The 27581-nt window shown below is 44.0% G+C and overlaps 1 protein-coding gene across 2 annotated transcripts in view; it reads left to right on the top strand.

Moving 5' to 3' along the window:
• The window catches only part of LOC101170061 (aryl hydrocarbon receptor), a 40907-nt gene that overhangs the window by 562 nt on the left and 12764 nt on the right, over window positions 1–27581 (top strand). Inside the window, exons 1-2 of one of the 2 annotated variants that reach the window (XM_023950680.2) lie at window positions 9759–10213; window positions 23040–23230. In XM_023950680.2, the coding sequence (XP_023806448.1) occupies window positions 10155–10213; window positions 23040–23230 (250 nt within the window). In that variant the 5' untranslated portion in view covers window positions 9759–10154. Of the gene's footprint in view, window positions 1–9758; window positions 10214–23039; window positions 23231–27581 lie in introns of those variants that run through there. The other variant, XM_011490013.4, reaches the window with a different exon arrangement.

Consider the following 27581-nt stretch of genomic DNA (forward strand, 5'->3'; position numbering starts at 1 on the left):
GTTTTTAAGGTTTTTAGGTTAATGAGCAAATATTTTGCTCATAAATATAAATACATTTTTGGTCAGACCTGTTCTTACTGGAAAAATGTCAAAATACACCTTTAATTTAAGAACAAAAATATAAATGCAAGAAAGAAGCAAAAAAATCACAAACAAAATAGTTTTTTTTTTTTGTTTTTCCACGTACGAATGTTGCCTTTTTCTTTCATTAATTCCTTATCTATGGAAGTAATTGGGTTTAGTTTTAGCATTAAAATACATAGATAAAAAAACAAAATGAATTTATGGAATTGTTTTAACCTATAGCAGCATAATTTTGAGTTATTCTTCGAAGAAAAGAAAAAAAATTATATATATATATATATATATATATATATATATATATATATATATATATATATATATATATATATATATATATATATATATATATGTATGTATATATATATATATATATTTTTTTTTTACAATGTTATGAAAAAAAGCACTTTTCACAAAATAAGGAACCTCCAAGGCTGCACAGTGGTGCAGTGGTCAGCGCTCTTGCCTCACAGCGAGAAGGCCCCTGGTTCAAGGCCCGGCTGGGGGACCTGAAACAGAACGTCAGTGGGGGACCTTTCTGTGTGGAGTTTGCATGTTCTCCCCATGCATGTGTGGGTTCTCTCCAGCTTCCTCCCAAAAACATGCTTCATAGGTCAATTTGCAACTCTCAATTGTCCCTAGGTGTGAGAGTGAATGTGTGTGTGTTTGTGGCCCTGTGACAGACTGGCGAACAGTCCAGGGTGTACCCTTCCTTCGCCCACAAATGGCTGGGATTGGCTCTGGCAGCCTCGTGACCCAGAAAGGGATAAAACGGTAGAGAATGAATGAATGAATGAATGAAAGGAACCTTCATATCAAGTTGCTATAAAGAAACATTCCTGACGTCCAGAATCTAAAAATGTTCAAAAGAAACCCAAACTACTTTAAAACGTTTATGTGCTAAATCATAATTTATTATAAATTTTATTTGTAAAATTATTGCTAGAGAAGTGATGGTGTGTAACCATCAATATTGAGCTCTTTACATAAGAAAAAGTTCTATAGTTTTTCAATTGTTTTCTTTTATTAATGACCTAGTTCTGTAATTTCCTGTTGTTTTTTTAAATCTGCTGTAACAAGACTTTTTCTCATGGGATCAATATAGTTTAATCCTTTTAAAGTGAAAAGCATTTATTGGTTTGGCGGATGCTTTTTCCCTTAAACGAGTTACAGGTTTGACACAGTTTAAGTCCGGATCTGATCAAGCGTCCAGCCTAATGACTGTCAGCACTGAGATTTGAACCTTTGCCTTCTTGGTGGGTGGAGGTTGGTGCTTCCCTGAAGGTCAGAGGTCATGTGTGTAGCAGTTTCTGTTTAGGCTCTCTGAGACTGCAGGCAAAAGAAACCATTTGGAGTTTTAGGTCTTTTTTGAGCCTGGTTGTCATGGTGACGGTGGGTGATGGGCGGAGTCACCTGTTTTGATGTGCAGTAGCGGCCGTCTGTGGCAGGCACTGTTGGATTTTCCCACAGATGTAAAAATGAAATGTTTGGGGTCTGATTGCGCGGCCTGCTCGCGTCAACGACACGCTTTCCCGTCCAACTGTTCTGGCTGGAATTCCCGTCGTGCGGTTTCTCCTCCAGGAACGAGTCCAGCAGCGTTTCAGACCGGCGTGTTGGAAACCGTCCACACGGTCACAGAAACGCCGTTTCAGGAAGTCGAGTAATTTAGAAGCAGTGAAACAACAATACTCCAGTTTGAGGGGTCCACGCTGCAGCCCCAGGAGGCGGGCTGGGCCGGGTCAGAACTCTGCTGACTCAGACGCTGCCAGGTTTCTGCTGGTTTCACTGCAGGTTCTGTTGCTCGGGCCGAGCCGGCAAGGAGGAGACTTGCAGTTTGTCCAGACAACGACCCAAAAGTGGGATTTCCCGCTGGAGCTGGAGGTGCCGTGAAGGTTTCAGGAGGACTGAGGCCTTCAGGGGGGAGTCCCCCAGAGGAGAACATCCCACCTGAACCATCCCGGAGGGTTTCTGGACCTGCGCAGAACCGACCCAAGTAATAATACCAGCTGTGACTGCGATAGCTTTGAGTACAGACAGCGAATCACCTCCTGCATTCATCCCCAGTGAACTCATCATGACTCATAGTACCGGGAGGATTTAGTCTGAGCTCTTAGCAAACCGTTGCCATGGCAACTGTGAAAAGTCTTATAGTACATTTTGTGCATTTTCCAAGTATAAAATGTCTTTTTTTTATCGTGTAACATGGGTGATAGACGTAACTCATAAGTGTTTCTTGCTCGTCGACGTGCGCAGATGTCCGTCGACGAGGGTTTTGGCCGACGGGCTTTACGTGACTTCGGGTTTTGAGTTGTTCAAAAATTTGGGTCGACTGAGAATTACGCAGTTTACGCATATTTTGCTTTTTATTACGCAATGATTAAGTAAATCTTACGCAAACGTGCGTCATTTTCCAAGATGGATACGCAAATTTGTGTCTTTCCACGACAGCTTCACGTACGTCTAACAGACTTTTTATGCATGTGCCACCAATGTATTACTTGTATATCGCGTTGCAGAACGTAGTAGATGTTCCACCTCCAGACTTGTCCTGCAGTCGTGTTCTGGTATGAACAGAGCTGGTACAGATGCTGAATGTTTCACTCAAATGGCTTCAACCAAAGATGATGTCTTAGTTAACTGTTTATCAGCAGAAAATTGGCATATTAAGCGTCTCCTTTGTGGTTGTGACCAATCAGATGATGCTCCAGGCTCCACCTCAATGCAGTTGAGCCAGCAAAGGGTGTTGAGCATTGACCGAGGACTGGATTGAGTGACCCCCCCCCCCCTGCCATTCCAAACAGGAAGTACTTTCTGGTTCCAACATATTTTTGACCATCCCCTTTTGTTTCACGATATATTTCCTATAGAGCAAGTCATAAACTGACCAATCAGATGCCTTAATTAAAGTAGGCGGTGCCTCCAGGTCACCATGTCAGTATTGGAAATTATTGATAGATTTTGTGTAGCTCCCTTTCAAGTGGTAGGGGGTGTGGCATTCTTATAAGCCCACTCCTGATTGGAGAGAGTGGTTGCCAGAGGAACGATAACTCAAACAACGGACCAGTCGCTGCTGATGGAGGATGTCTGGTTCTAACATGGCTGCGTCAGCGTAACAAGAAAAAGGCGACTGAATTGACTTGACCAGGTTAGAGCTGGAAGTTAACCGTTTCCTAAGGTTGACGTCACACTAAAGGCCCATACACACCGGGACGAATATTCGCCAGGCGTTTATCGCCACGTTTTTTGTGTTCACACCCAGGCGATTTTCGCTGACGATGAGCCGAGCGAACATGCAATTTCATTCCCTGACATTAGATGGCGCTTAATGTAAACAGAAATACTCCTGTACACAAGGTGGCGCTGCGCAACTTTACGATTCTTAAAGTCGCTTTTCACTCAGAAGAAGAGAGCAAGTATTTACGCACTTGTCAGACTCATACAAAGAAAACATGAATATTTCAAGCACCAGTAGCTCCAACTGGTGTTTGAAATGATGGTTAGGGGATATTTTAGAATGTCCGTCATTATTTCTTCGCGGCAGTGTAGACGCTACTTGGCGTCTATCTTCTTCGCTGGTATGTGTGCTCAGCAAGGCAGTTTTGTGTTTGAGCGCCCCCAAGTTATGTTTTACTGTAACTTCAGAAGCTCCAGACACGTGTGCAAAAGCGCCATTCTCATTGGTCGAATAGATTTCGACGCGACGCATCAAAAAAAAAAAAAAACGAACCCGAGGCGATTTTTTTTTTTTTTTTTTGACGCGTGGCGTTTTTTCGCGTCGGTGTGCACACTCTCATTGGTGCCCTTTGTTTAGTCACGAGGCGTTAAACGTCGGCGAATATCGCGCGCGAAATTCGTCCCGGTGTGTACGGGCCTCTACTCGGTCCAGTTCTCTTATGGCGTTGAGCCAGAAACGTGCTGGTCGTGCGTCACGATCCTGATATGGAAACGTTCACAGATCAGAAACGCTACATGTTGCATTTTTCAAAACGTCCTGCCCGTATTCTTATTGTTGTTGTTTTTTGTTACCATAGAGGTTTGGATCCATTGAAGGCTCACATTTACAGAATTCCGTGTCACTTGTTGGGTTTTGCTATGATGCCGGGGGAAAAAAGGAAATGAAACGTCCTTTGATCCACCAAAAGGAGCGTTGACGCTCTGATCTTCTGTGTTCTGTGGCAGAAGATGCAACATCCTTTTATACACAGACACACAAACTGCACCAAAAAGGGGATTTTTGGTTGCCAGCGGGCGACACATTTGGCTACATTATAAATCATCACTGCAGGCTGTGGAATAATGTGTTAAATGGGTGTGGCCAAAGGTAGTTTTCGTTTATGGAGTGGGGCTACTCTTTGTAAATGTCTGATTTTTGCGGAGAAGCTGCTTTGTTTCCGAGTCAAGTTGAAGGAAAACAAAATGGGGAAGAGAAAACGTCATGTGTGGTCTTTCATGAAGCATGCTTTGTTTCTGGGGGAAATGTGTCCAAACCCCTTCAGCTTTCCCGCTCGAGTCTCTTTGGCTCCCGGACAAATAGCTTTCTCTGCTAATAACGCCGCGCCGCAGCCGTCTGACCACACGAGTGCAAATGAGAAGGAGCAATCAGCGGCGGCGTTAAATAAGCTGACGTTCACGTTAATGGGGGCTGCGGCTGGAAGGGTCACGGCGCTCGCTTCCATCTCACAGCTGAAAAATCTGCCCTCCTGTTCTTCACACGCAACTCCTCCTCCTCCCAGAGGGCAGCGGTCCTGCTTCTCATCAAGCCTGAGCCTGTTTGAAAAGGACGCGGCAGCTCCGAGCGCTGATGGTCAGCAGAAGACCCGACAGCTGCTGCAGCAGCAACAACCGCAGAAATCCTGCAGCGGGGACGCCAAACTGGTCTGATCGATTCCTTTGGAACTTAAACCGACACGGTAAAAGACCAGGTGACGGTTGGGTAGTGTGAAGATACTTTGAACCGGATGATCTTCAGTTTGGCTGAAAATAAAATTTTTGAAGAGACAATTTCCTACGTTCACTCCTGTTGTTGAAAAGCTCGCCAACAAAAAAGCCTCCAGCTGCTGCTGTCTTTCGACTGGTCTACGGTGGTAGTGGTGGCGATGGTGGGGGGTCCCCTGTAAACCCACCACCACCACAGTTTTGCAGTCTCCCATAGAGGAGTCCTCGCTCTGTTGGAATCCGGCTCTGGTGGGTCTTTGGAGCAGTCGTCATGGCAACGGTTGACAAACGGAAAAGCAAATGGTTTTACCGTCAGAGGTTGTGGTTCAATTCCTCATCCCTCACCTCGAACGAATTGCTCGGCCGTCCTCGTAAAACCAGAACCTTTTTAGAAACGGACCAACCTTCAGATTAAATTACCAAAGAGTCCAGAATCTGATGGATCTCTTTTGCCATAAATTGAACAACATTCCAGGTGAAGGTTGTCATTAATTTGTGTGTCTGAGCGTTGATGAGCTCACAGCACAGGCTTTTGTACTTTATTCCCCTCTTAAAGAGAAAATCCTTTTTATATTTATAGGTTATTTATAGGTGGCGTTTCCTGAACGCTCACAGGAATCCAGTCCCACCGTCGTGTGGAGATACGAGGGAAGTCATTTGTAACCTCAAACCTTCAACCACCTGAACACACACCGGTGACGGCCAAAACCCCGTTCTCATGGAGCCCGCTCACATCCTTCATCGCCTCTGTAAACAGCGGCGAGCTTCATTTCCTCATAGTGTGGAGGAGTGGGCGTGGTCCGTCCCTGCTTGACTGGCAGCAGGACATTATCGTAAAGAATGTTCTAACAGCACCACGATCAAACACCCACGTTTCACACAACGTTTCTTTTTCTGTTGTTTTTCTTCATGCGAGTCGTCCCTAAACTGAACCCGACACTCCGGACGGATTCTGTTTAGCCACAGGCAGCAGGGATCAATCATCGTCCACAACCGGCTGCCAGAAACAGCAGATACTTTCCTGTGGATGAATAACTGCAAACACTAAAAAAATAAAGAGGAAAAAAAAAGCTAAAATACAAGAAAGGTGTTAAAAAAAACTGTGTTTAAAAAAAGGTCTGTTTGTTTTGTACAATGTGTTGTGGTCCACAGCGCTGATCCAGTCGGTCCCTGCTGTTTCCACGCAGACAGAACCCCCCCCCCAGCTCTTCAGTGTAGATGTGGTCATGCTTTTTAGAAATGTTCCATGTTTTCTGGAGACTCTTGTTTCCCTGAGGGTGTGATGTAGTTCTGGATGGGATGGCAAAGACCAATCCCAATAGGAGAAACATCGCAGATTGACTTGATTTTTGTTTCCCGCCTCAAAGATGCTCAACATTATTATTTGTTTGGACAAAACAGAAGCTGGTGGACTGATATACCAGGCGGTGGTCCTTCTTTTCAAGAATGAGGAGGACCAACTACAGAACAAACCACCCAACCTCCGTAGGAAAGTCTACTTCAGAGTAACGGAGAGGAGAATCTAGTGGAACCTTTGATGCAAGAGGAACGGTGGATCAGGTCCCCAGAGTACTTCGAGGTTCACTTATTTATTCATCGTGTTCTTTGTGAATTTGAAGCGTTCAATGTTGTCTTTTCTGTTGGAGATGCTCTGGGACAACAAGATTTGGGGACCCTTACTAAGGGCTGTCTGTTTTTGGTCAAGGACCGTAATTTGTACTGGCGGCGGCAAGTCAAGCCTCTTCCCGTGTTGGACTCTGGCAGCGATGACATTTGTCAAGAGTTCTGTTCATGATCTTTATGGACTGAGATCTGACTCCTCCAAGTCAGAAGCCGGTCTGATGGTTCAGGCCAGTCAGGGCTTTGGCTTTTCTGGATGGGTAGAGATAGATCCTGCCTCAAATATATGAATCTCAGGCTATGTCCGAATTGCTTCCCTACTCACTATGCAGTGCTGCCTGAAACTGCAATTCCCAAATCGAGTGCCCTAGAAATTTCCCAGAAGTCTCTGCGAAAAACCAGCGTGCATCAATGCTCACTGATCAGTGAATATAGACCACAATGCATTGTCTGAGCATTTTTTGGCAAAATATTTTTTAATAAATCATCAACGTTTTTATCTTCAGAAGACAGTGGCCTCATAAATGATCATTGCAAAACGCTCATAATAACTAGATTTTAACTTTGTGAAATCAATGACGTCATATCTGCCATTAAAAAAAAAAAAAAAAAAGTAGTGAGCATAGCGTCCGAATTCCTTTTAAAATTCACGGCACTACTTAGTTTTTTAGTAGTTAGGGGCTAGGGTGGGAATTCGGACACAAGTATCTCAGAGGTTTGTTAACAGCTTCTCATGTCATCGATGTGTTGCTATGGAGAAGTCTAAAACCCAGGATCCGCCCCTTTCGGGAAGAGTCTGCACAGTCAGCCCCGCCCCCAGGCTAACACACACACCTTGAACGCTTTCCTCTTATATGCAGAATATCCACATCCATCTTTGCAAATATTCAGATGTTTGTTTTCGTGGACCAAACTCAAGACACGCTGCCGAGGCCGGCTCTAGGATGATGTCATGAAATGGGCGACACCCACACGGAAAGAAAGGCGGAGCCTCAGAGATCGAGTCGTCTTACTTCTGGGTAGGAAAATGAGCAGCAAAAATAACTCATATTTCATTATTTCATAATGTGTTCTTTAGTCTGCCAAAGGTAATATCATTTATATGATTATAGTTTACTCTGAAAGCCTCAAAGTTTCCCTCCGATGAAAATCATGTCTTTTGAGTTTTTGTGGCCTATTTCTTATGAAAGAGAACAAGTGTAAAAAAAACATTTCATTATTAAGTTTCTAAGTATTTCTCCTTTTTAAATCGCTGTCAATCAAACTGTTGCAAAGAAATTTGGTTTGAATTAATGAGCTGTTGTGATGTCACAACAGCCCAGGAGCGCATTGGAACCAAAAATATGTCACTTTTCACAGTTTATCGCTAAAGACATTTTGAGAATAGAGACCGTCAGACGGTGCCGCGTCATGCTTTTCACTCATGCAATACACAGCTTGGAGTAGGGAGGATAAAGGGCAGGGCTACTCACCTCACCACCAATAGCCGCGCCCACATAGAGGAGATTTTGGAAACCGAGGCTTCAGATAGACACGATGTATGTAGGGGGTAATGGCCAGTAAAGTGTGCATTGTAATAAATTAGCACACACCGTGGAAGCCTGAACCTTACGCTAAGTGCGGTAACGTGACAACACGCCGCTCAACCTCGCGTGCAGCAGCAAAGGAAAGCTATATATGTAATATATATATATATATATATATATAGTATTCCGGGTGAATACTCGATTCAGATTGGATGCTGGGTGTGCATTAAAACCTGATAACCGCATGGTGAAAAAAGACGTTCCGGTCACCTAGATTAACTGTTTTGTATCACTGCGCCGGCTTCTTTAAAACAACCTTTTGCTTCATCATTTGGACAAAAACCAGCGGTAAGAGGAGAACTTTCTCTCTGAACTGATGCTTTATTCAACCCATAGGAAAGATCAGCATATGACTGCAGCCATGGTACGTCGCGTCGCAGACTATTTTTACGTGATGCGCCGCATCACGTAAAAAATAGTCCACTTTTTGTGAGAAAAGCGATCCAAATCGAAAAAAAAAACAAGAGTTAAGGACTAAAAACTGGTTCATATGTATTGCTTTTGTGAGTGACCATGGTATAAGCGGGTTAATGGCCTTCGAAGTATGCATTATCACTTTTCAACGTACTTCGCAGACTCAACCGTCCGGTTCAGGCTTCCACTGCGTGCGTTAAAAAGTAATAACGCACACTTCGTCGGCCATTAACCCTTACTTATACGCTGATGATCACGAGGTGTTACACAACTTTCAGTTTAGAGAGAAAGTTCACCTCTTACCGCTTATTTTTGTCCAGATGGTGAAGCTAATTTTTTTTTTTTTTTTAATAAAAACATTTAAGTTACGTGACCGGAACTACTTTTTTAAGGTGTGCATTATCACTTTTTAAAATACACCTGGCAGCCAATCAGAATCGAGTATTCACCAGGACCACGGTGTAAGGCTTTTTAAGACATTTAGGTTGTGGGATTTCGGGTAAAAACGTCATAATCATAATTAAAACACCACTGGGAATGTTAAAAAAAGTCCTAGGGGGACTTTAAGAATAGCATGATATAATTAATATTTGCTAATCATCCGTCTGTTTTCTTCTTGTGATGGTTGATTAGAAAAGTCTGCATGTAGATGTTTTGGTAATCATCTAAAAGAAAGCACTTCCTGTAGGTCAGGTGTGCAGAAACACCAGAAACAAAGATATCACACTTTGCTGCAGCATTTTGCTCTGGAGCAAAGGCATCAGTGGCTAAATCTTCTGATTTACCCCTTCCTGGGGGATTAAATGACACTTGATTAATTTCAGAGTGGGGTTTTGACTCTAACTGTTATTAACTGCAGTTAATCTGCCTATAAAGGGGTTACAATGGTATCAGATCACTAGAATTAACCCCGTCCTTTATGCGCTGCTCCATTGTTCTGCTGCTTTCTGGGCCTTTGTTGAACTTGGCAGTGAACTCCAATGTTTTGAGGGGAAACGTTGGTTTTATAAGGGGGAAGTTTTTCAGCATGAAGTTGTATAACAGGCTGCAGTTGGACCCTTAGTTTTTTCTTTTTTTCTTTCACGCGGATGTTACAAAAGCCTGTCAACAAAAAAAAAAGTCCAGTCCACCTTAAGCTCACACAAACTGCACACATTTCCTGAAAACGCCCCGTCAGTGAGACACAGAAAGCGACTCCGGATCGCAATAACAAGGCGGAGTAGTTCAACGGCGGCTCACTTCTGCTGCTTCACCGACACTTCTGCCGCTCCTACGAGGTCTCACCCACCAAGGTCAGCCGCGGAGGAGCTGTCACGGCGGCGGCGGCAGGCGCCTGCCCCCCCCCCCCCCCCCCCCCGGCTCTTTTGTCTCCAAGTCCGAACTTTTTTTCTTTTCTTTTTTTGCTCCCCTCAAACATGGACCTGACTGCGTGAACCGCCGACAGAACCTGGACTTGCCTCCGCGTGGATGGATTAAAAGTGTCGGAACTAGTTGGTCGGAGTTGTGCCGCGTGCCACCATGTTGAGTAACCCGGGAACGTACGCCAACAAGAAGAGGAAGAAGCCTGTCCTCAAGCAGTAAGACCGCCGCGCTTTGTCTCCACACACATGTGCCTATGTCTGGGGGCTCAAACTCCACGGTTTTACTGTACACTTTATACAGTTCAACCAATTTAAACATTCCGAAGTGCCAAATGATTTCTCCTTTCCCCCAAAACCTCAGTCATTATGGGTGAATAATAACGTTTTAAACTAGGAGTGTGAAGGGAGTTGCAGTTAAGGTAGACCGCGGGCTGTCCCGGGTCACGTTGTTGCCACGTTCGCTTTCTGAGATTAACCGAAAACGTTGTGGTCGTATGAATATTTTTTTCTTGCGATCTTTTAGGCCGTTCTGAGCTCAGAAAGTTGCCTCTCTTCCCAATTAGTCCGTCTCCGTCTCTGGGGCCACCTTAAGAACGGAGTTTCTCTGGATCTGGCACGGACATCTTGGCCTCGCGCATTAATCAAGTTGGAGATTCGGCTGCTGCTCTCACGCGATGCTCGGCGAGGGAGGGGCACGAGGCAGGAGCGCGCGCGCCTCGGACTCTGTTATTGTAATGTGATATGAGCTCGCGCGTCTGCTTATCGTGTGTCCTAGCTTAGGACAAAAAAAGCATGTAGACTTTTCGGAAAAGGTTAAAATAGAAAAAAGTGACTCATTCTAGAACTTTCTACGAGATTCGATTTGTCTGAGTGTGTGTGCGCGTGCGCGTGCGCGTGAGCGCAATGTATTCCACTGTTTAACAAAATCAGACCAATACTAAAAAATAAACAACAAAACCAAAACAAAAAAAACAGTTCCGTTCTTAGCAGACTAATTCCTGGTTTCCACTGAGCGGTCTGGTATGGTAAGGTCCAGTCCGGTTTTTCTGACCTATTAGCTGGACCAAATTGAACCTTTTTGGTTTTTTTGGGCTCCCATTGGTTGTAGGTCCAAAAAAAATGGAAAGGACCAGTTAGGGCGGAGCTACTGTTGAAACCAATTGATTAGCTGAAGGTCATTATGACTATAGAAAGTGGCTGTATTCCTATTCGCTGCCCGCAATCTTCTCTCAAACAACATTTAAAGTTTTGGATCTATGAAGAACCAAACAGAAACATGTTGGATGACCTCCATTGTTGTTGTTGAGAGCTTCACCCCACATGCGCCGTGACGGTCCAAATTTGAAAGGAAATGCTCACCTGAACTGCCGGGACCATTCTAAACCGGACCGGACCGCTCAGTGGTTTTAATGTAACCAAAGACCTAGTAGCTGTTTAGCTCCAGGTTTTGGTTCCTAGCAGTTATGAAAGTCTGGTTTTATTTCTGAACTGTATTGGCTTTAAACCACAGTTCTCTTGAGACTCTGGTCAGATCAGATCCAGATTGACGTGATTCATTGGGATACGGTCAACAATGACATTGCGTCATCTTACGTATGGAACCATAAGTTTGTGTTCCTCTTCCAAAAAAAGTAAGCGCTTGAAAAGTTAAAGCATCAATTCATTTAAGATGTTTTTAATTTTTTTCTGATCTGCTGTTGTTAAAACGGTTTCCAGAAAATACCATCAACTCAATCAAACGTTTATCCTCTGTTTAATTTAATCATTTTTACCCATCATGCAACAATGACATAAACGATTGTATTCACTTCTATTGCTCAATTTGTATCATGCACTATCATAAAATTTAACTAATTTTCTGAAGGAAAGTTGGTCTTCGTCTTTTAATAAACTCTTAATAACAGTAAAATAGATCATCATCATCAGCAAACGTATAGATTATTCTACGAGAAGTCTAAGCTTTTCACATTACCTCCTGTTTATTCTTGCTCCAAATATAGTTCTGACTGATAACTGGCAAGTTTGCAGCAATTCGATCTTTGGTTGGTTGGGCGATGTCCCCTAAATTGGCAGTTGACGATGTTTGCAGTAAACCATCGGGATGGACGATGATATCGCCGGGGGGGGGGCTTATTTTTTAATTTTTTGTTATTATATAATTATTATTTGTTATTTTACTTTATCACTTCATTTATTTTATTTCCCAACTAATGACTCAGTATAAACTGAGGGAAGTGACTTTAACAAACAAAAACATAACAAACGAAATAGAAAAGAAGTAGTCCGCTCCTGCACTTGATTAGTCAAGTGGGCCGGTGGATCGAGCGACCGTGTCTCTGAGCAGAGCAGATGGACTTTGTGTTTGAGGGGAAGGGAGGATGCTTTGTTATGTGCTTTGTCTTCGAGCAGAGCTCGGTCCGCCAGCTCACACAGCGGCTTTGGGGCGGTGTTTGAGCTTTTCAAAGCAGAAATGTCCCTCAGTCTTTAAAAACCGTTCAAACAATCTCGTGGATTTGTGTTTCCAGTCGTGTCCCGACAAAATAAAGGCTGATGTTATTCCCACTTATTTACGTGCAGTCAAGATGCAGATTGCAGCGTTTCCCACATAGATTTTATGTTCATCAAAGGCTAAATGTTGTTAGCGCATGTTAGCCTCTCTTATTAGTCCTGGCTTCTTCCAGCTCCGTTCTTTAACAGAAAAAGCACTGACCACACAAAATTAAAATGATAAGTGAACAGGCACTTCATAATAACCGTAACATTAATAAAAGCACGTTTAGAAGATCCTCTCGTATATTTTCTAGCTGCTAGATATCTATGTATGTAGCCTCTCAGCGGAACTCATTTCTTCTACTGGTATTTCAAACACTACTGCGCATGTGCGAATGATTTATTCCGACCGAAAGTGTGACCCATGTGAACGTTTGTTATAATCGGAAAAAGTTTTTCTGTGCCCATGTATACGGTTGAATTCTAATCCTATCATTGATCCGATCAAGATATTTTGCACATGTAACCGCGGCTTATGGTGGGGGCGTTGCATCACGATGGTGTCTCTCCATCGTGAGGTCAGTCAGCCATCACGGTGGACGATGGTATCGTCCATCGGCACAACCCTAGTTTGATCATCCCGTCTGTTTTTTTCAGCGGACACTTCTGCTGAATCTCAATAAGGTCCAGAAATCTCCGCTAAGTCTCGTAATTTATTCAGTCACAAAAGGAAAAGTCTTTTCTGGACCTAAATGATGTTTAGAGTGGGGCCATGTTTGGTTGATCCAGAATTGTGAAGCTGAATTTGGTTCCTCGTCTGGTTTCTTTGCTTTGCTTCATTGAATCTTAAAGTTTCGCTATGGAAATGGGTCTCTAGATGTGTTGGATTGCTGAAGTTCAGATGTCCCTTCTTTCACCTCATGGTCTGGTCGGTAGCATCAAGCTCGGGATCATCTGAGCTGCTGCTCTCGTATTGTTGTGTGCGGCATCTCATCAGCACCAACAGCAGAACAGCAGCAAGCTCCGCCTCCAAAAGCTTAAGTGTGTTCAGCTCTCAAAGTTCATTACGGGTCAAGTAGACCACGTCAAGCATGAGGGAAGTCACTGAACTTCTAGACATTTTAATGTGGTTTTATCGTGTTCTAATGAGGATTCCTTCACAAACATAAACAATGTATAACTGTAACTCCCAGAATGCATCACGAGCCAGCGTCTGACTCTGGAGATGTTGGTCTGGTCGGGCAGCTGGCCTGCGCCGACAAAGCCTCCATTAAGAACGACTGTAAAAGGCTGCGGCCGGCTCGCTGCAGACTCTGTCCACATTCTCCTTTTTATTAGCAGGACGCCTGCCGAGCACAGACCTCGTCTCTGTGGGTCCTTAAAAACAGGCCGGCTTCATGTCACAGTCCTAACCTAGAACCTCTGCTTTCATTGTTCTTCTCTTTTATTCCAGCGCTGGAGAGGGGAGACATGGCGGAAGTATGGAGCTACAAAAGGGCAGCATGTAGAAAAACTAACCATAAATCATTTAAAAACTACAAATTGGACAATTTTCATAATTTCATAGTCATTGTTTTTTTGTTTTTTTTTGTAAGGCTAATTATTGGTCTCAATGGGACGGAAAGGCCATATTATGACTAAATAATTATTCGCTGTGCTTTTAAAAAATCTGTCATTTGAGTTGTATGGAAAAACATGGGCGCCATATTGAAATAAAACGAATATCAGTTTAAAAAGTACAGTTCAAAGTAGATCATGTACAGTATTCCCCCTGTATTAATAATTTAGAGAGAGTCTGCAAAGAAGAGTGGACCAAATTCCCCCTGATATGCGTTCTAACCTTAACTACAACAAACGTTTGACGGCTGTGCTTGCAAACAAAAGCTTTGCCACCAAGTATTAAGTGCTTTTGGATAGAGGGATGAAATACCTATTTCCCTCAGTGAAATACAAATAAATTAATATAAATTCTCTAAAGTTATTTTGTCTCTCCATTTTAGAATACATCTGCCATTAAAAGTATAGAAAGATCATGTCTTTATTACTGGAAGAACCAACTAAATCCACAAGGGATCAAATACTTTTTACTCTCACTATAGTTCCCGGGGTGGCTTCTCAAAGATGGCGGTCTTAAAATTGTAGAAGTCCGTTCCGATCTAAACCCCCCCAAAATGCTAATGAATGCGAACATGCTAATGTGGACGTGACAGGAGTACTTTCAAGTTGCTATGGATACTTTACTTTAATGTTCACAGTTCAAAACAGGAAGTCGTGTATCGGTCTGTACGATGACGCCTGGACGTATTCCAGTTAGAGAGGCTTTTATTTTTGAAACAAAGCTGGCGGTTTCATTCAATCCAGAATCTTTTTAGATCTATTGCACAGATTATTGACGAAAAAGAAATGTACTCTAAAAGTTGAACCTAAATAAGCTTAAAAATTGCAAATAAGTAAAGTGTTTAAAAACCAAGAAATATATAGTAAAAGCTTAATTAAATAAAATACTGAGAGAACCACACATTATCTGTCAATTTAAGAGCCAGAAAATAAAAATAAAAACTTTAAATTTGACCTCAGGAGCCGTAAACTGCAGTCGACCCTTTGACCTCAGAGGGGCCGATCCATTCAAAACCTTGAAATCTTATCGTCTCCTCCGCCGTTGTAAAGATGCAGGGCGGTGGAGGAGTTTAGGTTTCTGTTCCAGCCTTTGCCCACTATTAGGTGTATTTGTGTACGTGTTATTTAGCACATCCGAATGCTTAAAAAACTCACAGAGAACCTGTTTTGGTCCTTTCTTATCTCGTCCTGCTGATATCGGTGGCGGCGGCGGCATTCCTGCAGGTCGCTTTGTGAACTTCTCCGTTGGACAGTCTGAGTTAATTATAGTGCCGTGCACTAATTTAATCTCGCCCAGGACAGGCCTGCCCTCTGTGTCTGCTGGAATCATTTTAGGCCCAACGCTAAAGCACCAGCATGCAATTACACGGCCTGCGAGGGTAGCGCCGTCAGAAAGCTGGAACGGGCGCGTTCTTTCTGATGGGAGGCATGGTTCACGCTGGCCTCTGCGTCACCTTTTTATCATGTCTTCAAGCATTTTTTATTTTTTTTTTGAAAGACTGATAAGTCCTAACTCAACAAGGAGAAACTGGAAGACGTGAACCAGGGAGGAGATTCCTCATCGCTGTCTGGATATTATCACGATTTACACAAAGAAAGACCGGGAGTCTATTAAGAAAAAGGCTGAAAAGATAAGATTTTGTTTGGAGGATATAAATCTATTCATCAGTTCATGACAGGACACAAATAGGAACAACTGATTTGACAATCTCTTGTTATACTTGTTATTTCTACACAACTGCTTAACAAAACTAATTTAAGGAAATAAAAAGTTTGTATCAGTTGAATCTGAGTCTTCACGTAGTCAATCTACTGTTCTAATTCTATTCTCGTGAACTGTTTCTGAATGATGGTTGCAACCGATGACAGTTTCTAACTATTTAATGCATGTTGTCAGAAAAAAGATCACAGCCTCTTTATGCAAATAATACATAAAGGAATTAAATCATTCAGATTAAAATATTTTTTCAGATTTTTAAGACGAGACGTGTTAATCCATAGTTTTCCGAGCCAAAAATATATGCTAGATACATCTAGAGGTTTGGGAACAGACATATTGGCTTGCATCTTTATTTTAAGACCAGACAAATGTCCAGTGAAAACATTCTTTATTTAGTCATTGATGCTAACACGTAGGACAAAACTCAAGGCCCGCAGGCCAAATGTGGCCCGCCATGTCATTTTATGTGGCCTGCGTAAGCATAAAAGTTTTTAATTTCTTAAAAATAAAAATTGGTGTGTATTTATTCATATTTAAGGGGAATTGGACTTGAAATATTGGATTGGGCAACCATACCTTATGACTTAAACACTGTCTATATAACCTGACCTGACAGAAACAAATTTAAAAATATGTATGCTAGAGTAACAAGCAAACATATGTTTTCTATGCAACTTTAATTGTCACTTAAAAAGTTACAGTAAACAAATAATGAGTTATTTAACATTAAGGAGTAGTTAGATTTTTTTTCAGTACATTTAGCTACATGCATAAGTTATATCTGACCCTTTGAGGACAGCCACTATGCTGATGTGACCCTCAGTGAAAATGAGTTTGACACCCCTGATGTAGGCATAGGTGTTGGGTTTTCTGAACAAACATGCTAGTCAGTACTTTTTTATACGAAGCTAGCTAAATTATACAAAATGATGCTAAAAAATGATGCTACTTCAGTAACCAAAAAAGACGTTCTTTTTTTTCCGGATTGATGGCAGAATTTTTTTCATACGATACTAGCTAAAAAAAAAAGATGCTTATTTAGTGGATTCTGAATGGATGGTGACTTGTTTCTCCATAGCAGGAGCAGACAAATTTATAATCGAGTAGTTTGTTTTCGATGCTAGCACTTAGCTGGTGTAATCAAAAGCTGTTAAGTTAATATTAGTTAGCTGTTAGTTGAGGCTAATCCAGTGAATTGTGAACAGGCATATTAACACCGGTGACGCCTAAATGACCTGCGCTCTTTGACACACTGTAACTCCTCAACCATCACCCGATCAACGTGAATCCGCTGATTCTGAAGCAGTGAAAAGCTACTTTCCATTTCAGCTTTTTGCTGTTATGCACCACAATAAACGTAAAGTGTTGGATAACGGCGAAAAGCTTACATTACATTAATTGCAGAAACATTGGAGGAGTTAGCGTGGTCAAAAGAATGTAAACACTGAAGTTAAAGCTCTGGGGTTAAAGGGTGAATGACTTGGATCTCTATTTAAAACCTCATAAGTGTGTAATCGAGTCGTTTCTATTTGGCTATTGATGCTAACACGTAACCAGTGAAATCACTCGGTAGTGGTTTCTTTGAAGACATGCTGGCTAGTCTATTGCACCTTTATAAAATTCCCTCCCATAAGAAATGTTAACACTTTTGTTTTTAAAACAGAAATACTGGTTGCCACCACCCGTATTTTTAACCCTACTAGGCCTGCACGATATGAGAAAAACTCGCCATATGCGATATTAATGATCAATATGGTGATGGCAATATATCTTGCGATATATGAACAAATAGCAAAACAATCAAAAATAGGGTTGTGCCGATGGACGATATCATCGTCCATCGTGATGGGTGACTGACATCCTGATGGAGAGACCACCATCGTGATGCCACGCCCCCGCCACGTTGCGCGTCGACACCATAAGCCGCGGTTACATGTACAAAATATCTTGATGGGATCAATGGTCGGATTAGAATCCAACCGTGTACATGGGCCCAGAAAAATGTTTTCAGAATATAAAAACGTTCACTAAGGTCACAATTTCGGTCGGAATAAATCATTCGCACATGCGCAGTATTCGCACGTGCGCAGTTTGAAAACCGGAAGGGGATACAACTTCCGCCGAGCGGCTTTTTTTCGAAACTTTATTGAATGTAACAATTCAATACAAAACGATAACAGCACCGAGCGGCTATATGCATTGACATGTCAGCTCGGTAATATACGAGACGATCTTCTAAACGTGCTTTTAATAATGTTACGGTTATTATCAAACACCTGTTCGCTCATCATTTGAATTTTAATCCGTGTGGTCAGTGCTTTTTCTGTACGGAGCCAGGATTAGCAGTATGCTAACACGGGCTAACAACATTAGCTTTGGGTGGCGCTGCACGTAAACGTGTAAGAATAACATCAGCCTTTAATTAGTCGGGACACGACTGGAAACACAAATCCACGTGATTGTTTGAATGTTTTCTAAGGACTGAGCGACATTTCTGCTTTAATGCTCAAACCGCTGTGTGTGCTGACGATCCAAGCTGTGCTCAGACACACGTTTAGACCCGGTTCTGAGTTCGGTTGCTTGTACCCCTAGAGCTGCGGGACGGATCGCCGTCTTAAATCTCCCACACATACCGCTCATGTACCCCCCCCCCCCTTCCCATCAAACACAAAGCTTTAAGTCCGCGCTCCGCCGGTCCACTTCACTAATTAAGTGCGGGAGCGACTACACTAATTTTCTATCTTGCTTGTTACTTTTTCTGTTAAAGTCACTTCCCTCAGTTTATACTGGATCATCGCGGATTAACCATTAGTTGGGAAATAAAATGAAAAAAGCAAAATAACGAATAGCAGTTATATAAGAACGAAAAATGTAAAAATACCCCCCCGACGATGTCATCGTCCATCCCGATGGTTGACAGCAAACATCGTCAACGGCCAAATTAGGGGACATCGCCCAACGCTAATCAAAAACATAATTTACATTTCACTTTAACAGTTTAATTAAATAATAGTTAACCCTCGTCTACATAGGAGGCCAGCATAAAAGAGCTCTGGCCCAATTGTCAACAAGGTGTCCATCTGATTGGTCAAATGGATAAATGAATATATTTATTTCGTTAAATATTTCAAGGGGCCATAAGATCGTTTTAGCAAATTTAAGGTTACCATTAATTGCAATTTTCGTGATTATGCGTATTGCACAGCTTGATATCACGATAAGGATAAATTTGCGATTTATTATGCAGGGCTAAATCCTACCCAGTGAAATGGCAAACAAGCAGTTGTCTAACCAAAAAAAAAGTTAGTAACATGAGCCTGGATGCTAACCCCTTTGCCAAAAACATGGCCAACTGAGTACTTTAAACATAAAACTAATAGCCAGTTGAAGAATTGACTCGATGCTAAGAACATGCATAGTTCAGTGGGTTCTGTTGTTCTTCAGAAGTGCCTCTCCTCTTTCAATCTTCCAGAAAAGCTACATTTGGATCTTTGTTGTTTTTAAGTCTTTAGGCACAAACTTTTCTCCACATTTCTCATTTAAAATCTGTAAACGTTGTTGTTCCTTCAGTGGGAATGTGTTTTTTTCTCTGCCAAAAGCAGGTTATTCTGTTCAGAAGCAAGTATTAGCTTTCTGTATTGTGTTTCACCTCCCAGTGCGTGAGCTTCTTGTGAGGGGGGGGCCGCCTCTTAGGTCTGCTGCACTCGTGTTTGTCGCAAACCTGGTCCTTCTGGATGGAGCGTGGCGACGGCAGAGGCAGAGGTCGTCCGGTTCATGCCCGTGCAGCGCCGCTCCGCCATGTGATCCTCAAAATAAAGGGGGAAGCAGCAGCTTTTTAGTTTTCCTCTGAAGAACTCCTCCATGAGAGCCAGTTTAGTGGTTCAGGAGGAAATGTAATACCCTGACATTAACTCCAGTTTCTGAAAAACGTTCTTAGAGGGGGAAGAAAAAACACACAAGGCGGCCAAAAAATATGTCAAGAGTTAAGCACTTCAAGATAAAAAGAAAAAAATAAATAACAGAGCGTTTAAGTTTGATCCGAGATCATTTTTGATTGGACGGGTAAAGTAGGCGTCGAAATGCAAAATGCTAGTGGTTTAACCGGTTAAAACCGGAGCTGTCACTGGTGGCGGCAGAGTGACACACACTCTTCGTATCACCGTAACTCTTCAACGGTTAATGCAGTATCAATGGATTCCAACGTATAGAAAAGCGTCAGTTTGCTAGAATTTCGTGAATTGCGTAAATGGTTGAAGAGTTATATAATTATACTCCAAATGACCCTCATCGACAAAGGAGGCGAACATTTAAGATAAAAGGGCTCCATCTGATTGGTCAACACCAGGAAGGTGTCCATCTGATTGGTCAACAATGGGAAGGCGTCCATCTGATTGGTCAACAACGGGAAGGCGTCCATCTGATTGGTCAAATGCATAAATGGATTTATTTGATTTGTTACTTCAAGCTGCCATAAGATTGTTTTAGCACATTTAAGGTAACCAGGTAACTCTTTATAAGAGTTCCTAATAAACCATTTATAAGACATTAACAAGCACTAGTTGTGTTTTAATAAGTTACTTATAAGTACATTAATAAAATTTGTAAATGTCTTACAACTGACTTACACATTTAAATAAGGTGTTTATAAATACATTAAAATATTCCATAATAAACTACTTTCAAGACATTAACTAGCATAAGTAATGTGGTATTAAGCTGCTTATAAAGACATTTATTAGCATTTGATGATCCTATTCACAAGCTATTTATAAATTGCTTGTATATGAATAATAAAAAGTTTATTGAGTGTTTTGCAGCCCCCTCCAATCTAAAGCGTGACCAAATATGGGGTGATCCTCACAAGCCATTTCTAAATTGGTTGTGGACAGGTACTGCCCCTTGGAAAAGGCAGATTCTGAGGGCAAACATTTTAAAGTTTATTAAAAGTGGTTTAGTTCACAGTGTTATAAGGCACTGAGGCACAATCTGTAAAGGACAGGACGTGTGTCTCTTCTTTCACAATGGTTGTGACGTGTTAGAGTTGTTATATATTTGTGGCTGTGGTTAGTGTTATAAAGGTCATTTTTTTATACTCTGTACTAGGGTTGTGCCGATGGACGATATCATCATGCTTAATAGCATATTACTCATGCTTGTTAATGTCCTATGAGTTTATTAAGGAATATTTTAATGTATTTACAAACAGACTATTTAAACTTGTAAGTCAGTTGTAAGACATTTACAAATGCTAAGTGATATAAGCAGCTTAATAAAACATTACTAGTGCTTGTTAATGTCTTATAATTGGTTTATTAGGGACTCTTATCATAAAGAGTTACCTAAATGGGCGATATATTGTGCAGGTTTACTTTATGGGGGGGAAAAAAAACATCTACCTGCTTCCTCTGTTCATTACTGTTCATGGAAGCGTCCAGCAGCTCCTGCAGCAACTGTGTTTAATATTAGTCATATTAAGAACTTCCTGTCCTGACCCTCACGAACATGCTGAGAGCAGAGCTGGCAGTCCAAAACAAACAGCTCATTATCAGCTGGTAGACGTTTCTTCACTCAGGAGGGGGTTTGGGAAATCACCAGTTGCTGTTAAGGTTGTTCTGGAGTTCTGCTCTTCCGTAAGCCTTGTGCTATCCTAGGCACGTTAACATTGGGAGTTGGGTCATCTAGACCCACTGAATGTTTTTTCTTCAATGATTTGTGATCTTCACTGGTGTCCATGGATTACATGAAATCCTCTCCACCTTTATCCACCTTTGTCATGGTAGGAATAACACGTCAATGTAACGGTGAGGTCATCGGATAGCACAAGGGTTAAGGGGACATGAACCAAACCAGCGACTGTCAGAATGTCCTCTGGACCCAATGGTTTTTTTTAGCAGCTGCTGAACACTCCGATTGAAAAGGAACAGGGGTCTTCATGTGTTTGAAGTCAGCAAAATGAGAGAAAATAAGCTTAGATGGACAGCACCTGATGTTTACACAAAAAACAACTGGAGAGAAAATGCAGAAGCAGCTTGTTGATAAACAGCTTGACCGATATTTTTCTTTATTTTTGGTCCAAGTTTCTCACATTTAAACCTCAGAATGTTATTCATTTTCATATTTTCCATTTCTGCGGTAAATCTTCTGCAGTACTCGTAATCATTGGTTTTATCTTAAAGCTGTAAAGTCGGCCCATATCATGAAACCTCCACCGCTGCTGAGATTTGGTTAAAGACCTGGTTCTGGTCTTTAAAAACCGAACATGGCGTATTTACAGAACACGGTTCCTGAGGGTCTGTGGTTTGGTCGGATGACTCTCAGCTGTGTTTTCATGACTTGTGTCGTCATTAAACACCAGAGGCCTGTAGAGTCTGAGATGACCTTCTTGGTCTAAAGCTGCGGTCTCTAACCTTTTTTTTCACGCAGTGGATCTGCAGGTACACATACGGGTTCTTCCGCCCGTCTCATGACCCGGCAGGATCCAGCAGGTCTGTGGCCCGGGTGGAAGGGACCACCGGTCTAAGGTTTGACTGAAGTTGCGGAACGTTCATCTACGAAGGATCTTCATCACTTAAAAAGAGCTAAATTCAGCCGTGGATTTGATGTTTACTCTCTTGGTGCTGCGTTCTGTCAGTTTTTTGTCAAAATAGATTGACTGGACCTGGTTTGAGGCTCAGGTAGAACTGGAAATGAGACCTTGAGTTCTGGTCCGTATTTGTCCAGCTGGTTATCTGGATCAGGTGCGTCCAGTTAGTCAGAAGGAGGCAGGAGAAGCAGAGAAGAAGCAGGACGGTGGTTTTTAGGCCTCACTAGAGGAACTTCCTGCATCAGAGCTCATCAGATTCTGTCCGAGCTGATCACGTCTCGGTTCAGCCAGCAGGCCACCAAACTTCTTCCATCCCGGTTTCCTGGTGGAGACGTTTGGTGCTGAGGATCTTTGGTTGATCACTTCATTCAATGCCCTCAAACCCTCACATGATTATAGCTTCCATGCTGCCATGACGACGCCGGTGTTATGACGATCAAAACATCCGACCTGATCCGATAATTGATGCACAGAAGGAGCATCTCTGTAATTACCTCCAGAGCCACTCCCACACTTTTGTCCAGGTCAACCGCCAGACCTTCTTTTAGAAGACGTTCCCCCTCTGGTCTCCATCTGTTCTTTTTCTGACAAATCAGGATTTGAATCGGTGATTTCTGTTCTCCTCTCTCCAGAAAGAAGATCCCGGATGCCGGGGAGGTGGTTAAGTCCAACCCCTCCAAGCGCCACCGGGACCGGCTGAATGGGGAGCTCGACCGGCTCATGGACCTCCTGCCCTTTCCAGAGGAGGTGCGCTCCCGGCTGGACAAGCTGTCGGTCCTCCGCCTCAGCGTGGGATACCTGCGGGTCAAGAGCTACTTCAAAGGTACTTAGGCGTTCCACCGGTCGCAGCGACGGTGTGATGCGGCAGCGAGGACGCTGCTGAAAAGCTGCCGGTTCTTGTTTGTGCAGAGAGGCGGCAGCTGGTCGGTCAACATTCCCAAACGCGCTCTAACTTCCTCTGAGACTGTTGTTTTTTTGGCTTTGTGCTCTGAGGGTAACAGCTGCTGCATCAGCGCTATTTCGGTTTGTGAGTTTGGTCCAAAACGGCACAGAGTTCCAGACAATGACTCGACAGATGCAGAAAGTCCTGTTTCTGAGACTCTCAGCTAAAGAGTAAGAGGACTAGATCTGGATAAACGGAACCAGTACCAGCTGGCGGTGGTGAAGGTGGCGAGTTCTGAGTGGGGACGGGTACCGTATATGTCTGTGTCAAGTTGGTCTTGGCCCTGACGTATACGGTACCACCGATACCAGATAAAAACGCACATTTCTGTGCTTTGTTTCAAACACGTCAGCCCCATGTGTTCTGTTAAGGTTTTCTGTACAATTCTAGCCAATCTCTTGACCTTTCCAGCGATTGTGGACGGGCTCATACAAAAATGGGTGGGGCAGTGAGCTTCAGTCAGAATGCTGACGGCGAGGCAAGCAAAAGTTCTGTTCTGCTTTACATCAACATGTTCTAATTCAGCGACTTGATGGATCAGAGTGACGCACATTAATGCTGTTAAAAAAAAGGCTGTCGTCATGGCAACGAGCGGTGAAATACACGTTTACTTCACGAAACTGTCAGGAAGAAGGACATTGAGCATCTCAGACACCAGGGATGCTACAGTTGTTGGTTTAAAACCAAACCGTTACCCGGAACAGAATCGCGGCGGCTCTATGAAGCTACGTTCACACCGGGCTCAGCAACGGACGTTCAAGCCCTCACTTCTAATGAAACGTCTATGTAAAGGGGCGTTTCCGTACAGATACGTTCTGAGGGTTCAGCGGACAGAACGTGCGGTGAAGGTTAAACCAGTTGAACTTTGTGGAGTCGGGACTCTGGTTTGGTAGTGACGAATGGATGGCGTCCTTTTTAAAAGTGCCAACCGTTTGAAAATTGATCACGGAGGAGAAATGAATGATTGCGGTTTGGGCCCCGAAGAAGGTTTCGTACCAAACCTCTTCAACCTGTAGGTACAGGCGCTACGCTAGTATCGGGTGGCGGCGGTCCAGCGCGTTCAAGAACGTAGCCTGAGACTCGTTCAATTGCCCCCCCCCCCCCCCCCCCCCCCCCCCCCCCCCGTGACGGACCTTCGTCACATTTGAATTTTTTTTCTTGTTTTGAAACTTCTTGAGCACCGTTTAGGGACCAGAACCGGGTCAGGATCCAAACCGGAGGAGGTCACCTGCCAGAGATCCGGTTCTGAGGAGTCGATGCTCGGCTGCGTCTGCGATGACTCATCCGTCTGCGTCTGTCTGCAGACAGAAATCACGGCTCGCTGCGCGGCCCGGTTCATGCGTGGAGCTGTCGGCCAGCGAAGCGGCTTCCTGTCCGCGTGCCGGCAGACGTGCTGCAGCATTCCTGCCTTCACACCTCTCACCTGCTTTCATGCAGCTTTGTGGCGTTAAATAAACGTCTGAAAGCCGTGAGAAACTTCCCACGCAGGCGGTGCAGCCACTGTTTATAAACTAAGCTTCCCCCAGGAGGCGGAGCCTAGCTTCTGACTCCGCCTTTCTCCTCTGCTGGAAGAGGCTTTCACCGTTTCACAATCAACCCAAAAATCAACCCAAGGAAACTGTTTTTTAGTGAAAAAGGTCAAAGACCGGTGAGGGTGTAAATGCTGTTCTTCCTCTTGAAGCCTCATCATCTTCCTCCCTGACCTCACCTGACCTCACACCTGTGGTTCTCCACCTGCAGACGCTCCACCAAATCGAGGAATGAAGGAAAGAACTATGAATATAATTTCATATAAATATTATTTCAGTCTCATTTATGAGACTTTGTGGCTTATCTACTGAGGCACCTGTGGTTTCCATGGTAACGTTTTTTTCCCCCTTGGTGGATGTTGAGCGCCTTGCTCCTGCCGGAGGGTGGTGGTCTACAGTAGGAGAGAGGAGCTTTCCTTCAGAACTCGCCGAAAATATTGAAGAACTTCTCCTTCATTCGGTGAGGAGTGTCCTCTGTTTGCTCTTGTCTAGTCAATTTTAAGGAGTCAACCCCCCCCCCCCTCATAAAAGAGGTGCACTTCAATGAGTATAGGAGCTACAGGAGAGGGGGGGGGGGCGAACTCAGTCAAAACAGGGAGGGGGGAGGGGTCAGGTGGAGGGGGCACGCTCAGATCTGCAGATGGAGATCCTGTAAATCATCAGGTGGCAGAAAAGCCTTCTGAGGAGAGCGAGCATAAGCAGCCGTAGGGGTGTGATAGTGGGGGCAGATAGCACCCCCCTCACCCCCCCGGCCCCATAGCGTGACTGTGTGAGGCAGCTGTGGATGTTTTGGAAAGCTCGCCGCTGCTGACATGTTGATGTGACGCCGTTGGAAACTCGAAAGGCGGCGGGGATCCGTCCCAAAAAACGCAATCCCCGTCACCGTTGTAACGCTTGAGCGCTCTCTCTCCGACTTCATACAACATGGGTGGGGCTTTCACCGTGGAAGAGGAGGGCGGCGTCTTTCGGGTCAGCCTTTTGAAGCTCCGCCTCATCACGCCGCCGTCCTTCCCGCCGTCCTTCAGCTGGATCCAGATGAGATTTGTCGGAGGGCTTGGACGGGGATCCACGGCGTTTGCTGCAGGAAGGACTTCCTCCTTTCAGGAGCCTCCAGGAACCGACCGGGACCCCCCACCCCCCCACCCCCGTCAAAGGCTGGAGGAGGAGTAACCTGCAGGCCGAGCGCCCGCCGCCCTTCCTGCGCATCTGCGTGAGAACAGAGATCTCTGCTCAGGATCTGGTGGAACTAAATAATTTTAAATCAAGATAGTATTCCCCCATGCATTGCTGGCGTGCTTGCACCGCCCCGGAGAGGGAGGCTGGCGGACCTCCAGCCCGTGACAGCATTTCCTTTTCTCCTGAGTTTTCGTGCCTCAGCTCTGGACCGCTTCCTCTCACTTTGAAGTAGACGCGGCGAGCAGAGCCTCTCGGTTCACATGTTTGTTTTTTCTGGCGGACTTTCAGTTTCATTTTTTTTAATCCTTTTTTTTATTTATTTTTTTGTTCTGTATTTCGGTCTGACATGTCAATACGGCAGTTTGCCCCGCGGTCTGCTGTCCGACGCCTTCCTGCTTCAGAGGTTCTCTCTGTTCTGCGTCCTCTGGAACAGGAAGCGGCAGAAACCGGCCTCCCGGCGTCGAGTTGCCCCACCCCACCCCCGCAGCCATGGCAGATGCGGAACAACAAAAGATTCATTTATTCAGAGATTCAACCATTGACTGTAAATGAGAACTGGACAGAGTGACCCCTCCTCCTCTGTAGCGTTCCAAACAGGAAGTAGCCGCTGGTTCCAAGAAGCCAGAAAAAAAGTAAAAACAGCTATTACTCAGACATTAAACATTATCGCTCTAACACAATTTATTAGCATCTTCTTGAAAATCCCTTTTCCCCCATATTTTACAAGTTATTCAAATTATAAAAAAGTGACTGAATCGACTTCATTCGGTCGAAGATTATGGGATTTTAGATTTACTTCCTGTTTGAAACGCCACGGGGGAGGGGTCACTCACTAGAGGGGGCAGGTCTTTAAATGAATGACTGTTTTGCTCCAGAGGAACGTGAGGATCAGATGTTTGTTCTTTTTCGGTCCTCCTGATGTTTTCTTTTGACCAAAACGTCGGTGGAATTTGTTTTTTTTTAACTTCCTGCTAAATGAATTAAAAGTCTGTAAACTGTCGGCTTCTGTCTGTTCTTCAGCACTGAGACCAGAAACATCACTATCTGGTCGTGTGTCGTCTCATTGGTCATTGATGCCCCCCCCCCCCCCCCCCCCCTCCCCACAGGCCTCAGCTTGTTTGATGTAGATGGGAACGCGGGCCCCCCTCTGGTGTTCTGGAGGGCTCCGCTGGCCCCCGCTCTGCCTGTTATTGCACTTCTGCACGCAGCAGCGTTTGCCGCCGCAGAGGCAGAGTGGAATGAAAACAAACGGGGCCACGAAGAGGCCCATTTACGCACGCGAGCGGAGGGGGCGGGGCCTGGCACTGCTGCAGCGGTGAATCGATGGGACTCGGTTCTGCGCTTTTGGCTCACTCTGGGTTTATTTCCTCTCCTCCTGGCGGCGCTCCCGTCAGCGGGCGGCGCTGAGGAGGTGTGATGGGAGTGCGGCTGCCTGCGCTGCCCCCCCGTCCTTAAAGGAGTTGCGTGACAGGCGGAGGCGCAAGGAGAGGCCGCATCCTGGGATTTTCCTGTAGTGGTCGTCCAGA

This window comes from Oryzias latipes, chromosome 21, assembly GCF_053564925.1.
Source record: "Oryzias latipes strain Hd-rR chromosome 21, Olatipes_Hd-rR_3.1".
Classification (NCBI taxonomy): domain Eukaryota; kingdom Metazoa; phylum Chordata; class Actinopteri; order Beloniformes; family Adrianichthyidae; genus Oryzias; species Oryzias latipes.